Source organism: Penaeus monodon, chromosome 12, assembly GCF_015228065.2.
Source record: "Penaeus monodon isolate SGIC_2016 chromosome 12, NSTDA_Pmon_1, whole genome shotgun sequence".
Lineage (NCBI taxonomy): Eukaryota > Metazoa > Arthropoda > Malacostraca > Decapoda > Penaeidae > Penaeus > Penaeus monodon.
Genome location: NC_051397.1, coordinates 8,950,782 through 8,966,591, shown reverse-complemented (window position 1 = coordinate 8,966,591; position 15,810 = coordinate 8,950,782). Strand labels below are relative to the sequence as shown.

Sequence of the window (15,810 nt, the reverse complement as noted above, 5' to 3'; positions counted from 1 at the left end):
TAACTATATATACCTATATACCTTCAGTGCAGGAACCAGCTGGTAATATAAGCTTTGTAAAACCATACATAAATTCTTATACATCTAGTTAAATGCACAGTGGAAATAGGCCGTTGCAGTTTATCATTATCTATTTCATCAAATTAAATATCATGGTATGCAGCATTACATTTGCAAAATTGCAGCAAGTTTCGCACAAGTGACAAAATATAAATCCTCTTTGAAATTGTGGTCAAACAGTTTCATTTACTGCTCACAAAATATTTGAATTCAAGAAAAAAGGTACATATAAAAGACTGGTCTAAACGTTATACCAAATACTGTCGGATCTCAGGTATCTTTTTTCACATCTTTACAGAATGTTTTCTTGTGTTTTAATCTAGCCTTACATTCCCAGATGGTATGCCTCTGAAATTAATAAACCTAGACCTAGCTGGAATGCTGAGCAATAAAAACTAAGTGTAGATGGGATGGCAGCGTATAATGTTTCAAGTGTACATATATCTTATTTTATCATGTAAGTTAGAGATAGCTAGGAACTCAGAAAGAGACCTTTACATTGTTTTAAAAATTGGATCAGACTCCTCCCTTGCGATCTGTTATTTCTCGGTTGAACACACACACACACACACACATATATATATATATATTTTTTTTTTTCTACAATAAATTTGATTATCCTCTTTATTGTTAGTTGCTGAAAACTGAGGATGGTAGAGAAATTATTTTTCTTTAAAATCAATAGCACTCCAGAAATAAGATTAATACATTTTAGACATGATCACCTACCTGCCGAAGTCAAGGCTGACACCATTTTCAGATGCAAATGACTTTATGCCATATCTTTCTAGTTTTCTGTTCCCGTTTATAGAAATATTTAAAATCTATAAGGATTATATTGTTTCATTAGCGACAACTGCTGACTCAAACCAGGAATTATCGCCATCTTGGCCAAGCCTAGGCACATTGTCTAGGGAACTCGCGGAGCACTGATCCAGTCTATGATCAGCCTAGAAGGGTGAAAAGTGCTATTTTACAGTTCTAATTCTAAAACCACTAAAAACACTCAGAAACCACCCTGGATGCAACATGCCCATGGGAGAGCCATTGTAATGTAACCTAGACGAGAAGTTAAATGCCTTGAGATAGTTTTCCTGAAAACTTTACATTTCCTTTAAATAGGATTTATCAGATATTCACATAATGTAGAGTTAGCGTAAACCTCTATATCTTAGTCACCTTTTCTCTACTGTATTTTTACAACAAAGCAAAAAAATTATAACTGCCCTTGAGCATTTGACAACCCACATTCCTTCTACCAATATGTAATCCCTTTACAGTATCATGTCAGAAGTACTAATGCTGTATGTAGTTCAGTTTATGTACTCATTTCCTATCACCATACAGAAAAAAACAGGTCTCATTAATAGCTGTGAACACAGTATGAATATATGTAAGCCTATACTACACAATCCTTGTACAGTGACCAATAATATTCTTAGCTATGGAAGGCGTGCTTCTGAGCAAATAAGTAGGGTGAAAATAGTTCATGGGACTTCTAAATATTTGGGAAGTGTTGCCACTTGGCAGGAATATTCATTTATAAGAGAACGAGGACTGTGAGGAAGTCAAACATGTATACTGTTATGATTTGAGAAAGGAAAGGCGTGTGGATCAAAACACGAACTAACAAGAGTGATTCCCTTCATGACATCGTTTGCGACTGCCGTGATCTCTACACTTAGTTTTTATTTAAACATTCCAGTTAGGTCTGGGCTTCAGACCTAACTGGCATACCATCTAGGAATCTGAGTCTAAATTAAAACATAAAACATTCTGTAGTTACCAAGTGATAATAGATGCATGAGATCCAACAGTATACTGTATAAAGTTTAGACCAGTATTTTATATTTTGTCCCTTGTGCTAAACTGCAACAGCCAATTTGCACTGTGCATTGAAATTTAACTAGATGTATAATTTGTTTAGCTTTACAAAGTATATATCACCGGCTGGTTCCTGCAGTGAAGGTATATAATCAAGTACTTGTTGGCACCTGCCATTATTGTAGCAGATCTTAATTTGTCTTATTCATTACAACAATAAAGAGGAAGAAACTATATGACCATTTCAGTGTTTTGTGTCTTGTTTGAAGCAATATAGGTATGATCCGTGTGAGAAAATAGGTAAAATGTTGTGGGATTTTAATATATAAGAAGCAGCATCACTGGTTCGAGGCCTAATTTGGCCACCAATGACACCTGCTTTATCAGTAATATATGGAAATGTAATGCTAGGTACGATCTCACAGCATTCTACTTGACTTTATAATACTCAAGCTACGCATTATCTGACACGAGCCAAGAAGAATCTCGTCCATATTTGTATTTATGTTTGTAATATTTTTTTAGAGTTCATCTCACTAGTTAGACATCATACTTGGAGACAGAATTTCACTCGTAAACAGTGGTATAATCATTTGAAGGTAAATTACTTTAACATATTTATTCTTGATTTACGGTACATGTAGTTATGATATTCTAAGTAAAGCTAAAGCAACTTTTATACTTCAAAGAAATAAGCAGCTTTACCATAATCACTATAAAAAATGTATTTTGTTAATGTGATCTTAAACTCATTGAACTAACATTGGGATGCAGTGCAATTTCATGTAATCCTTTCACTTTTGTAGAACATGCATCACTTACAGATTACCAGATTCATAAAAAGCATCATTACACAAATAATATTTTTGAATAGTTTAATACATGACTAAATTTCTGTGTATTACCTTTTCGGGAAAAGCAGCATTCCTTCAGCCATGATTCAGTGTTTCTCTGCAGCCTTCAAGGGGGGTTTGGAAGGGGCAAAAACCAAAAAGTATGAACACGAGGTGGGGCAGGTAGGTAAACATGGGAAGGAGCTGAACGGAACCAGCACCATAGTTGATCGACATGCGGAGGAGCGCAGCCCAGCCTAGACTAGCAGGAACTTTCCATGGATCTGACCGCAGGTGACACACTGATGGGGCGAGCAGCGACAGTCGGGCATGATACAAGTGTCTGAATGGCTCTCTGACTCAGGCAGCACCAGATAAATGCGGGCTAACAGTAGCCTACCTGTTGGTGAGCAGACTAAGTCTGACATGGCCCTAAACTTTTTGGGCTGGGCAGCGCCTGATTCCAAGCACCCATGAATTCAGCTGTAGCTCTCTAACTCTCAGTTGCTGACTGGCTGATACGTCAAGCTTGCTGATTGCTCGCTGCAGCATCATCCATCAGCATGAATCAGCTGTAGCTTTTAACTTCCATCTGTTGACTTGTTGTTGAACTTCCGTTAGACCAGATTCCAGCTTATGCAGCATGAATCTTGTGTTGCTTCGTGCAGCACTTATTGCTCAACCGAGTGAGATTTGCCAGTTTTAGCATATGCTGAACTGTACGTAGTTCTTCTGGGAGCTCCATTCCATGCACCCATGAATTCAGCTGTAGCCTCTGAACTCAAGGTGGGTGTACAGGTGGGGAAACACATAGTTGACAGCAGGTGGCCAGGAGTAAAGAATGGAAGAGAGCTAAGCACCCATAATGATATTGACATCAGGAGCAGCTGCAGCAGCTGCAGCAGCAGCTTTTCCATGCCTTCATGAACTCAGCAGTACTCTGTTCAACAGATGGGTGAAGCGAAGAGCTGAATCCAGAAGGTTGAGCAGGAGCAGCAGCTGGTACAGTACCGGCTACTTGGTAAACAGTAGTCTGAATGGCTCCTACTCTAGCTGCAGCCTTATTCCAAGCATCCATGAATTCAGCTGTGGCTCTCTTAACTTCCTCAGTAGCCTCTACCTGTTTGGTACACCGGAATAAGGCTCAGCAGTCCAACAGCTCACCTGCTTGTCTGTAGAAAGTATGCTCTCCGTCAGCGATTCCAAGCAGCCATGAATTCGCAGTACCCTTTTGACTTCTTCAAGTTGGGTTTAGGATGGCAGGGTACAGACTACAAAAGCATGTGAACAGTAGTTGCTCGCTGCAGCCTTATTCCATGCAGCCATGAATTCAGCTGTAGCCTTTGTACTTCACCAGTAGCCTGAACCGTTGAGGACACTTGAATGGTGTAAGGACAAGGCAGTTCCAGACTTAACTCAGACTGACGGAATCTTGTGCTAGCAGCACCCTTATCCATGAGCAATGAATCTCAGAGCAGCTCATGACTCGGGCAGTAGGTTTGAATCGGCAGAGCTCTATGAAGTACAGCAGGAGCAGCGGAGTGAAAGAGGAGAGCAGATGGGTCCCAGAGTGTGCTTGATACAACAGTCCTCATACCGGGAGCTGCACCATGATAAGCATCAGGAAGCTCAGCTGTGCGCCAACTTCCATGCCTTCATGTACACCAGAGTAGCTTGTTCCACTGATGTGAAGCAGAGCTTGAACCGAAGCTTAGCAGAGGCAGCAGCTGGACAGTCCCTGGCTAACTGGAAAACATAGTCTGAATGGCTTCTACTCTAGCTGCAGCCTTATTCCAGCATCCATGAATTCAGCTGTGGCCTTTATTCCCAGTAGCCTTAACCTGTTTTGGAACTAAGGATCAGGAGTCCATCACCTTGTTGAATAGCAGATTGCTCTCTGCAGCAGATTCCCAAGCAGCCATGAATTCAGCAGTAGCTCTCGAACTTCGTCGGGTTGGCTGGAGGGCTGAGGTACAGAGAGCTAGCATGGCTGAAGTAGTGGACGGCAGCTGCATTCTGCAGCCAAACAGAGTGTAGCCTTTTGTTCCTGGTATACAACATGTTGAGCAGGAATCGGGAAGAGTCCAGCTACATGATGATATTGAATCTGGTGCAGCTGCAGCACCCTTACATGCAGCAGCTTTCCCTGCATCTCTTGAACTCAGCAGTAGTTGTACTGGGGGGTCAAGTGAGGACTGAACCAGAAGCTTGAGCAGGAGCAGCAGTGGCCAACAGTACCTGGCACTTGGGAACAGTAGCTGAATGGCTTGACTCTAGCTGCAGCTGCACCCACAGCATCCAGCATTCCTGGGCTTCTTAACTTCCAGTAGCTTCACCTAGTTTTGGTACAAGCAGAGTAAGGATCAGCAGCGTCAGACTACTGCTTGTCTGATAGCAGATGCTCTTTTGTGCAGCCTATTCCAAAGCCATGAATTCAGCAGTAGATCGTCAAGCTTCTCAGTTGGTGGAGGCTAGGACAGAATACATGCACTGCTGTAGACAGTAGTTGCTCGACGTGCAGCTTCATTCCATGCAGCCATGAATTCGCTAGTAGCTTTCTAACTTCCAGGCAACTGTAGCTGAAACGGAGGAAACTTGCTCTAATTTTGCGCACGTGTACATGATTCCAGCGCCAAGCTTCACAGCTTTGTACTTTCAGGACTTTGAAAACTGATCAATATCTGTCAAATTTGTTGCTCGTGCAGCAGCCTTATTCCATGCAGCCATGAATCTGCAGTAGCTCTCTGAACTTCAGCAGTGGGTTTGAAGGCTGAGACCCTCCCACGTGAAGGTACAGAGGAGCAGCTGGAGTGTAGAAGGAGCAGAATAGGTCCAACAGACTGAGCAGGGCTTTGGGACGTGAGGCTAGCACCCATGAATGATATTGACATCAGGAGCAGCTGCAGCAGCAGCAGCAGCACATTCCATGCCTTCATGAACTCAGCAGTAGCTTGTTCAACTGATGAACTAACTGGGGTGTAGATCCAGCGTTGAAAAAGGAGCGGGCAGCAGGAGTTGTTCCTGAGAGCTGGTACAAAAGTGGTTTGAATAGATGGCACTCTTGCTGCAGCCTTATTCAGCTTCCAGAATTCAGCTGTAGCCCTTTTCACCTGTAGTAGCTTCTACCGGCTTAGGTGCGAGGAATAAGGATCAGCAGAAAACGTGATTGCATGTGAATAGTTGAAAACTCGTGAGCAGCAGCCCTCCAGCAGCCATGAAATCCTCATAGCTTTCTTAACTTCTTTCAGTTTGCTGAACTGGTTGTGGAAGAGAGTAGACTGCATGCTGGACAGTTTGCTGCACGTGTAGCAGCTTGATTCATGCTGCCAAGAAACTGTGCAAGGCGTGTGGACTTTTGCAGGATTTTAACATATCCTGATTGGTGTCAATAGAGTCTATGTAATGGTATTTGCTCGAGCCGGCAGCAGCATTTCAGGCAGCCATAAAGCTGCAGTAGCTTGTTGGACTCGGGAAAGTTGGTGCAAGAGCCAGCACCAACTGCATAGGTTGCCTGGTACTGGAGTGGAAAGGCCGCATAATCTGGCGACAGTTCACATGGCACGACACAATTGTCGTACGGTGAGCCCACGGTATACCGCCAGCGCTGCTACCACCTGAAATGAAACAAAAGATATGTGAGAAAATCGGTAATAAGGCCTATGCTGTTATAGATACATGCCTGGGTATGTTGCTTTTATATATATACATCCCTTTAATATACATTGTATAGATATACAATATATAGCACAAATATATTGGTGTATCATATTTATGTTCTAATATACACATATCAATGAGAAAAAATAAGGTACAATGCATAAGGCATGCGTGTGCATAATGATGTGTATATACATGAATATATGTATTTGTATGCGTTATATGTGTTTGCATTTACAGATATAATACGTAATACATGTGTGTGAGACGCAGGCAGATATCCACACAAATATACTGTAGATGAATATATATATATATATATACTTTATATGTAATCTTTATGTGCATATGTAAATGTACATTATATATATTATTTTCATAATATGATATGTCTATAAGTATATATACACATATATATATAATATATATACATAAAGTATATATACAATGTATATACGTGTGTGTAATAACTATATAAAAAATGTGAAATGTCGACAATATATGTATATAACTATGTATATATTATATATACACATATATTTTTATGTTACAATCTAAATATGAAAGTATAAAATTAATTTGTATAAGAATATTATTCATATAGAACTACTCCATAAATAAGTATTAAGTATTCAGTGACGGATCCACTTCGAGAGTCACAGAATTATGTCTAGTGCTTGGTGTGCGTGCTCATTGTGCTATCTGAGTCCTGCTTTATACCGGTGCCCCCACTGTCCGTTCACTAATGCCTGCCGTTTTTAATGTCCATAACGCAAAGAATATATAACGATAATTCATTTACAACTATCAAATTACGAATCATCAAACTTGTGTTATATTGCATATATATGTATTGTATATATATATGTCATGTAATGTTTTATAATAGGATATATACAAATATATGAATATTATAAATATAGGGTATATCTATTGTATATATGTTTATTGTATATATACAATATATTATCTCATATTATGATATATATACGTATACTATTATGATTATATAATATAAAATATTATATACATAATGTTGGTGTTCTATATATATATAGTGGTATGTGTGTGTGTGTACCAGATGGCCACATATATATCCATAATATATATAAATATATATATATATATATATATATATATAGTTATATTATTATATATATATATATGATGGACATCTGCGTACACCACACACACACACACATACACATATATATAGACACACAAACACATATATGTATATATATTTTTATATCTATATATATATATCACATATATACTATATACATATACTATAAATACATAAATATATATTATATATACATATATAAACATATATAAACAATATATATACATATATATTATACATATTCATATATTTGTATATATGCCTTTTTATATACATATACATATATCTATATATATATAAATACATATATGAGTGTATACACACACAAGTTTGTATGCATTCTTAAGTGGTTGACGTAGTGGTCAAATGACATTAGCGTAGGAGCATCGTCGTTTGGGCGTGGTATGGGAGGAGCGAGGGGGGTCTGGGCGAAGAGAACGGGCAGGCATTGCCGCTGGGCACACGGACGAGTGGGAGGGGCACCGCGGTATAAAAGCAGCGACTCCCGATGGCAGCAGCAATGACCGGCACAGCACACGCAAGCAGCTAGACATGAAGTGTCTGGTGAGGCTCTCGACAGTGGCATCCGCTCACTGAAAATGATTTTCTTTTAATATCTTTCATTTATGGAAAAAAAGTAGTTCTATGCAGTGAACGTGAAAGTGCAGTGTTCGTGTGATAACAGAAAATTAATTTTTAAGACTTACTTTCTATACTTTAGATATGTAAATGAATAAATATATGTGTGTATATGTATATATATATAATATATACATATATGTGTGCGAACTTTTCACATGGTTTTTGATATGCATGTAACACAGACACGTATATACATTTGTATATATACGTTTTATGTATATACATATGTATATATACTTATGTGTATATATACTGTATAGGTACATATACATATATATGAATATAAATATATATATGTACATTTACATATGCACATAAAGATGTACATATAAAGTATATATATATATATATATTCATCTACAGTATATTTGTGGGATATCTGCCTGCGTGCTCACACACATGTATTACGTATTTGTATCTGTAAATGCAAACACATATAGACGCATACAAATACATATATTCATGTATATACACATCATTATGCACACGCATGCGTATGCATGTGTGAGCCTTATTTTTTCTCATTGATATGTGTATATTAGAACATAAATAATGATATCACTCACATATATTTATGCATATATATTTGTATATCTATACACATGTATATGTAAAGGATGTATATATAAAAGCAACATACCCAGGCATGTATCTATAACAGCATAGGCATTTATTACCGTATTTTCTCACATATCTTTTGTTTCATTTCAGGTGGTAGCAGCGCTGGCGGTAGTAGCCGTGGGCTCACCAGTACCAGACAATTGTGTCGTGCATGTGGAACTGTCGGCCAGACTTATGGGGCCCTTTTCCACTCCAGTACCAGGCAACCTATGCAGTTGGTGCTGGCTCAGTTGCACCAACTCCTGAAGTCCAACAAGCTACTGCAGCTTTCATGGCTGCCTGGAATGCTGCTGCCGCTCGAGCAAATACCATTACATCGACTCTATTGACACCATCAGGATATGTTCAAAATCCTGCACAAGTCCACACAGCCTGTGCACAGTTCTTGGCAGCATGGAATCAAGCTGCTACACGTGCAGCAACTGTCCAGCATGCAGTCTACTCTCTTCACAACCAGTTCAGCAAACTGAAGAAGTTAAGAAAGCTACTGAGGAGTTCATGGCTGCATGGAGGGCTGCTGCTCAGCGAGTTTCAACTATTCAGCAAGCAATCACTGTTTCTGCTGATCCTTATTCCTCTGCACCTAAGCCGGTAGAAGCTACTGAAGAGGTGAAAAGGGCTACAGCTGAATTCATGGAAGCTTGGAATAAGGCTGCAGCAAGAGTGCCATCTATTCAAACCACTATGTACCAGCTCTCAGGAACAACTCCTGCTGCTGCTCCTTCTCAACCAGCTGGATCTACACCCCAGTTTAGTTCATCAGTTGAACAAGCTACTGCTGAGTTCATGAAGGCATGGAATGCTGTTTGCTGCTGCTGCTGCAGCTGCTCCTGATGTCATAATTCATCATGGGTGCTAGCTCACGTCCCCAAAGCCCTGCTCAGTCTGTTGGTACCTATTCTGCTCCTTCTTACACTCCAGCTGCTCCTTCTGTACCTTCACGTGGAGCTCCTCAGCCAGTCAACTACTGCTGAAGTTCAGAGAGCTACTGCAGAATTCATGGCTGCATGGAATAAGGCTGCTGCACGAGCAACCAAGATTCAGTCAGTCTTAGTAAAGTCTGGAACTCCTGGTCATTACACCATTCAAGTTCCTCAACAGGTTCAGGCTACCAGGGAAGTACAAAAGGCTACAGCTGAATTCATGGCTGCATGGAATGAAGCTGCACGTCGAGCAACTACTGTTCAGCATGCTATGTATTCTGTACCTCAGCCAGTCCAGCCAACTGAAGAAGTTTCGACGATCTACTGCTGAATTCATGGCTGCTTGGGAATCTGCTGCACAGAGAGCATCTGCTATCAGACAAGCAGTGAGTGTGACTGCTGATCCTTACTCTGCTGTACCAAAACAGGTAGAGGCTACTGAGGAAGTTAAGAGAGCCACAGCTGAATTCATGGATGCTTGGAATAAGGCTGCAGCTAGAGTAGGAGCCATTCAGACTACTGTTTACCAAGTAGCAGGTACTGTGCCAGCTGCTGCTCCTGCTCAAGCTTCTGGTTCAGCTCCTCGCTTTACCCCCTCAGTGGAACAAGCAACTGCTGAGTTCATGAAGGCATGGAATGCTGCTGCTGCAGCTGCTGCAGCTGCTCCTGATGTCAATATCATCATGGGTGCTAGCTCTCTTCCTCGGACTCCTGCTCAGACTGTTGTATACCAAGCACACTCTGTTGGTACCCCATCTGCTCCTTCCTCTTTCACTCCAGCTGCTCCTGCTGTACCTTCATATGGAGCTCCTCAGCCAGTTCAACCTACTGCTGAAGTTCAGAGAGCTACTGCAGAATTCATGGCTGCATGGAATAAGGCTGCTGCATGAGCAACCAAGATTCAGTCAGTCCTAGTTAAGTCTGGAACTCCTGGTCATTACACCATTCAAGTTCCTCAACAGGTTCAGGCTACCAGGGAAGTACAAAAGGCTACAGCTGAATTCATGGCTGCATGGAATGAAGCTGCACGTTGAGCAACTACTGTTCAGCATGCTATGTATTCTGTACCTCAGCCAGTCCAGCCAACTGAAGAAGTGCGAAAAGCTACTGCTGAGTTCATGGCTGCTTGGGAATCTGCTGCACGGAGAGCATCTGCTATCAGACAAGCAGTGAGTGTGACTGCTGATCCTTATTCCGGTGTACCAAAACAGGTAGAGGCTACTGAGGAAGTTAAGAGAGCCACAGCTGAATTCATGGATGCTTGGAATAAGGCTGCAGCTAGAGTAGGAACCATTCAGACTACTGTTTATCAAGTAGCCGGTACTGTACCAGCTGCTGCTCCTGCTCAACCTTCTGGATTTGCTCCCCGTTTCACCCCTGCTGTTGAACAGGCTACTGCTGAGTTCATGAAGGCATGGAATGCTGCTGCTGCAGCTGCTGCAGCTGCTCCTGATGTCAATATCATCATGGGTGCTAGCTCTCTTCCTCGGACTCCTGCTCAGACTGTTGTATACCAAGCACACTCTGTTGGTACCCCATCTGCTCCTTCCTTTTTCACTCCAGCTGCTCCTGCTGTACCTTCATATGGAGCTCCTCAGCCAGTTCAACCTACTGCTGAAGTTCAGAGAGCTACTGCAGAATTCATGGCTGCATGGAATAAGGCTGCTGCACGAGCAACTAAGATTCAATCTGTCTTAGTTAAGTCTGGAACTCCTGGTCATTACACAATTGAAGTTCCTCAACAGGTTCAGGCTACCAGGGAAGTACAAAAGGCTACAGCTGAATTCATGGCTGCATGGAATGAAGCTGCACGCCGAGCAACTACTGTACAGCATGCTATGTACTTGTACCTCACCCCCCAAAAAATTACAGCTACTGCTGAGTTCATGGCTGCTTGGGAATCTGCTGCACGGAGAGCATCTGCTATCAGACAAGCAGTGAGTGTGACTGCTGATCCTTATTCTGCTGTACCAAAACAGGTAGAGGCTACTGAGGAAGTTAAGAGAGCCACAGCTGAATTCATGGATGCTTGGAATAAGGCTGCAGCTAGAGTAGGAGCCATTCAGACTACTGTTTACCAAGTAGCCGGTACTGTACCAGCTGCTGCTCCTGCTCATCCTTCTGGTTCTGCTCTTCGCTTCACCCCATCAGTGGAACAAGCAACTGCTGAGTTCATGAAGGCATGGAATGCTGCTGCTGCAGCTGCTGCAGCTGCTCCTGATGTCAATATCATCATGGGTGCTGGTTCCCGTCCTCAGGCTCCTTCCCATTCTTTTACCTACTCTGGACCCACCTCTGCTGTGCATACTTATGGTGTTCCCCAGCCTGTACAACCCACCCTTGAAGTTCAGAGAGCAACAGCTGAATTCATGGCTGCATGGAATGCTGCTGCCCAGAAGGCTACACAGATTCAGTCATCTCTCCTGAAATCTGGTCAAACTCCTACACCGGTTGATGCAACAGATGCTGTCAAGAAGGCAACACAAGAGTTCATGGCAGCATACAATGCAGCTGCTAGAAGAGCACCTGTTGTTGAACAGGCAGTGTCAACCATTCCACAAGTCCAACAGACTGAGGAGGTTAAGAGAGCTACAGCAGAATTCATGACTGCATGGCATGATGCTGCTCAGCGAGCATCAGCCATTAAGCTGACAGTATCAGGACCACAGTCAGTGCAACCAACTGATGAGGTGCAGAGAGCTACAGCTGAATTCATGGCTGCTTGGAATCGCGCTGCTGCCCGAGTTCCAAAAATTGAGACAACCATGTACACATTGTCAGGCTCAAGTGCTCTGGATACCTGTGCTGCTTGTGCAGCCCCATCACCTGTTTCTGATACCCCTGAGGTCAGAGCTGCCAAAGAACAGTTCATGGCCACATTCAGAGCTGCCGAAGAGGCTGCTCGCCGCGCATCTGTGTCCCGTGGCGTACTGCCTGTTCCTCCAGTGTTGGCTGTGCATGCCCCATCCCATGTAATAACATACAGCACAGGTGCCCCTACCTACGGTTACATTCTTTCTGACCGTCTCTTTGCTCCTTTCCAAGGACTTCCTCTTCATGTGAAGGACTGCTAAGAAAAAAACCTGTATAACTGATCATTTATAGATTCTTGTTACTTTTCCACGACAAATGTGATTGTAAATAAAAACAAAAATGAATCAGAATGTCATAGTATTAAACTATTTCATACGAAATATTATTTAGTGTATATTTGTTCCTTTTTATGTATCTGGTAATCTGTAAGTGATGCATGTTCTACAAAAGTGAAAGGATTACATGAAATTGCACTGCATCCCAATGTTAGTTCAATGAGTTTAAGATCACATTAACAAAATACATTTTTTATAGTGATTATGGTAAAGCTGCTTATTTCTTTGAAGTATAGAAGTTTCTTTAGCTTTACTTAGAATATCATAACTACATGTACCGTAAATCAAGAATAAATATGTTAAAGTAATTTACCTTCAAATGATTATACCACTGTTTACGAGTGAAATTCTGTCTCCAAGTATGATGTCTAACTAGTGAGATGAACTCTAAAAAAATATTACAAACATAAATACAAATATGGACGAGATTCTTCTTGGCTCGTGTCAGATAATGCGTAGCTTGAGTATTATAAAGTCAAGTAGAATGCTGTGAGATCGTACCTAGCATTACATTTCCATATATTACTGATAAAGCAGGTGTCATTGGTGGCCAAATTAGGCCTCGAACCAGTGATGCTGCTTCTTATATATTAAAATCCCACAACATTTTACCTATTTTCTCACACGGATCATACCTATATTGCTTCAAACAAGACACAAAACACTGAAATGGTCATATAGTTTCTTCCTCTTTATTGTTGTAATGAATAAGACAAATTAAGATCTGCTACAATAATGGCAGGTGCCAACAAGTACTTGATTATATACCTTCACTGCAGGAACCAGCCGGTGATATATACTTTGTAAAGCTAAACAAATTATACATCTAGTTAAATTTCAATGCACAGTGCAAATTGGCTGTTGCAGTTTAGCACAAGGGACAAAATATAAAATACTGGTCTAAACTTTATACAGTATACTGTTGGATCTCATGCATCTATTATCACTTGGTAACTACAGAATGTTTTATGTTTTAATTTAGACTCAGATTCCTAGATGGTATGCCAGTTAGGTCTGAAGCCCAGACCTAACTGGAATGTTTAAATAAAAACTAAGTGTAGAGATCACGGCAGTCGCAAACGATGTCATGAAGGGAATCACTCTTGTTAGTTCGTGTTTTGATCCACACGCCTTTCCTTTCTCAAATCATAACAGTATACATGTTTGACTTCCTCACAGTCCTCGTTCTCTTATAAATGAATATTCCTGCCAAGTGGCAACACTTCCCAAATATTTAGAAGTCCCATGAACTATTTTCACCCTACTTATTTGCTCAGAAGCACGCCTTCCATAGCTAAGAATATTATTGGTCACTGTACAAGGATTGTGTAGTATAGGCTTACATATATTCATACTGTGTTCACAGCTATTAATGAGACCTGTTTTTTTCTGTATGGTGATAGAAATGAGTACATAAACTGAACTACATACAGCATTAGTACTTCTGACATGATACTGTAAAGGGATTACATATTGGTAGAAGGAATGTGGGTTGTCAAATGCTCAAGGGCAGTTATAATTTTTTTGCTTTGTTGTAAAAATTCAGTAGAGAAAAGGTGACTAAGATATAGAGGTTTACGCTAACTCTACATTATGTGAATATCTGATAAATCCTATTTAAAGGAAATGTAAAGTTCTCAGGAAAACTATCTCAAGGCATTTAACTTCTCGTCTAGGTTACATTACAATAGCTCTCCCATGGGCATGTTGCATCCAGGGTGGTTTCTGAGTGTTTTTAGTGGTTTTAGAATTAGAACTGTAAAATAGCACTTTTCACCCTTCTAGGCTGATCATAGACTGGATCAGTGCTCCGCGAGTTCCCTAGACAATGTGCCTAGGCTTGGCCAAGATGGCGATAATTCCTGGTTTGAGTCAGCAGTTGTCGCTAATGAAACAATATAATCCTTATAGATTTTAAATATTTCTATAAACGGGAACAGAAAACTAGAAAGATATGGCATAAGGTCATTTGCATCTGAAAATGGTGTCAGCCTTGACTTCGGCAGGTAGGTGATTATGTCTAAAATGTATTAATCTTATTTCTGGAGTGCTATTGATTTTAAAGAAAAATAATTTCTCTACCATCCTCAGTTTTCAGCAACTAACAATAAAGAGGATAATCAAATTTATTGTAGAAAAAAAAAAAAATATGTGTGTGTGTGTTCAACCGAGAAATAACAGATCGCAAGGGAGGAGTCTGATTCAATTTTTAAAACAATGTAAAGGTCTGTTTCTGAGTTCCTAGCCATCTCTAACTTATATGATATAAGATATATGTACACTTGAAACATTATACGCTGCCATCCCATCTACACTTAGTTTTTATTGCTCAGCATTCCAGCTAGGTCTAGGTTTATTAATTTCAGAGGCATACCATCTGGGAATGTAAGGCTAGATTAAAACACAAGAAAACATTCTGTAAAGACGTGAAAAAAGATACCTGAGATCCGACAGTATTTGGTATAACGTTTAGACCAGTCTTTTATATGTACCTTTTTTCTTGAATTCAAATATTTTGTGAGCAGTAAATGAAACTGTTTGACCACAATTTCAAAGAGGATTTATATTTTGTCACTTGTGCGAAACTTGCTGCAATTTTGCAAATGTAATGCTGCATACCATGATATTTAATTTGATGAAATAGATAATGATAAACTGCAACGACCCATTTCCACTGTGCATTTAACTAGATGTATAAGAATTTATGTATGGTTTTACAAAGCTTATATTACCAGCTGGTTCCTGCACTGAAGGTATATAGGTATATAATCGAGTACCTGTTGGCACCTGCCATTATTGTAGCAAATCCTAATTTGTCTTATTATCCATTACCACAATAAAGATGAAGAAATTATGTTTCAGTATTTATGAACATTTCCGTGTTCTGTGTCTTGTTTAAGGCAATGCATGATCTGTGAATCTTTGTGAGGAAGAGTAAAATTTGTGGTTTCTGGAAATGTATCTGTTACTAAGAG

The 15,810-nt window shown here is 40.4% G+C and overlaps 1 protein-coding gene and 1 pseudogene across 1 annotated transcript; one reads left to right on the top strand and one right to left on the bottom strand.

Moving 5' to 3' along the window:
• LOC119579611 overlaps window positions 1-15,810 on the bottom strand; it is a 60,770-nt pseudogene that overhangs the window by 1,207 nt on the left and 43,753 nt on the right.
• On the top strand, window positions 10,574-12,763 carry LOC119579254. The gene is made up of 2 exons (XM_037926994.1): window positions 10,574-10,801; window positions 11,570-12,763. The coding sequence occupies exons 1-2, from the start codon at window positions 10,742-10,744 to the stop codon at window positions 12,758-12,760; spliced, it is 1,251 nt and encodes a 416-aa protein (XP_037782922.1). The 5' UTR covers window positions 10,574-10,741; the 3' UTR covers window positions 12,761-12,763.

What these genes read in the sequence shown, in the direction of transcription:
- LOC119579254 (XM_037926994.1), top strand. Translation starts at nt 10,742, where the DNA reads ATGTATTCTGTACCTCAGCCAGTCCAGCCAACTGAAGAAGTGCGAAAA. An exon ending in TGCGAAAAGCTACTGCTGAG is followed by an intron (nt 10,802 to 11,569) that starts TTCATGGCTGCT and finishes GCTACTGCTGAG; the next exon opens with TTCATGGCTGCTTGGGAATC.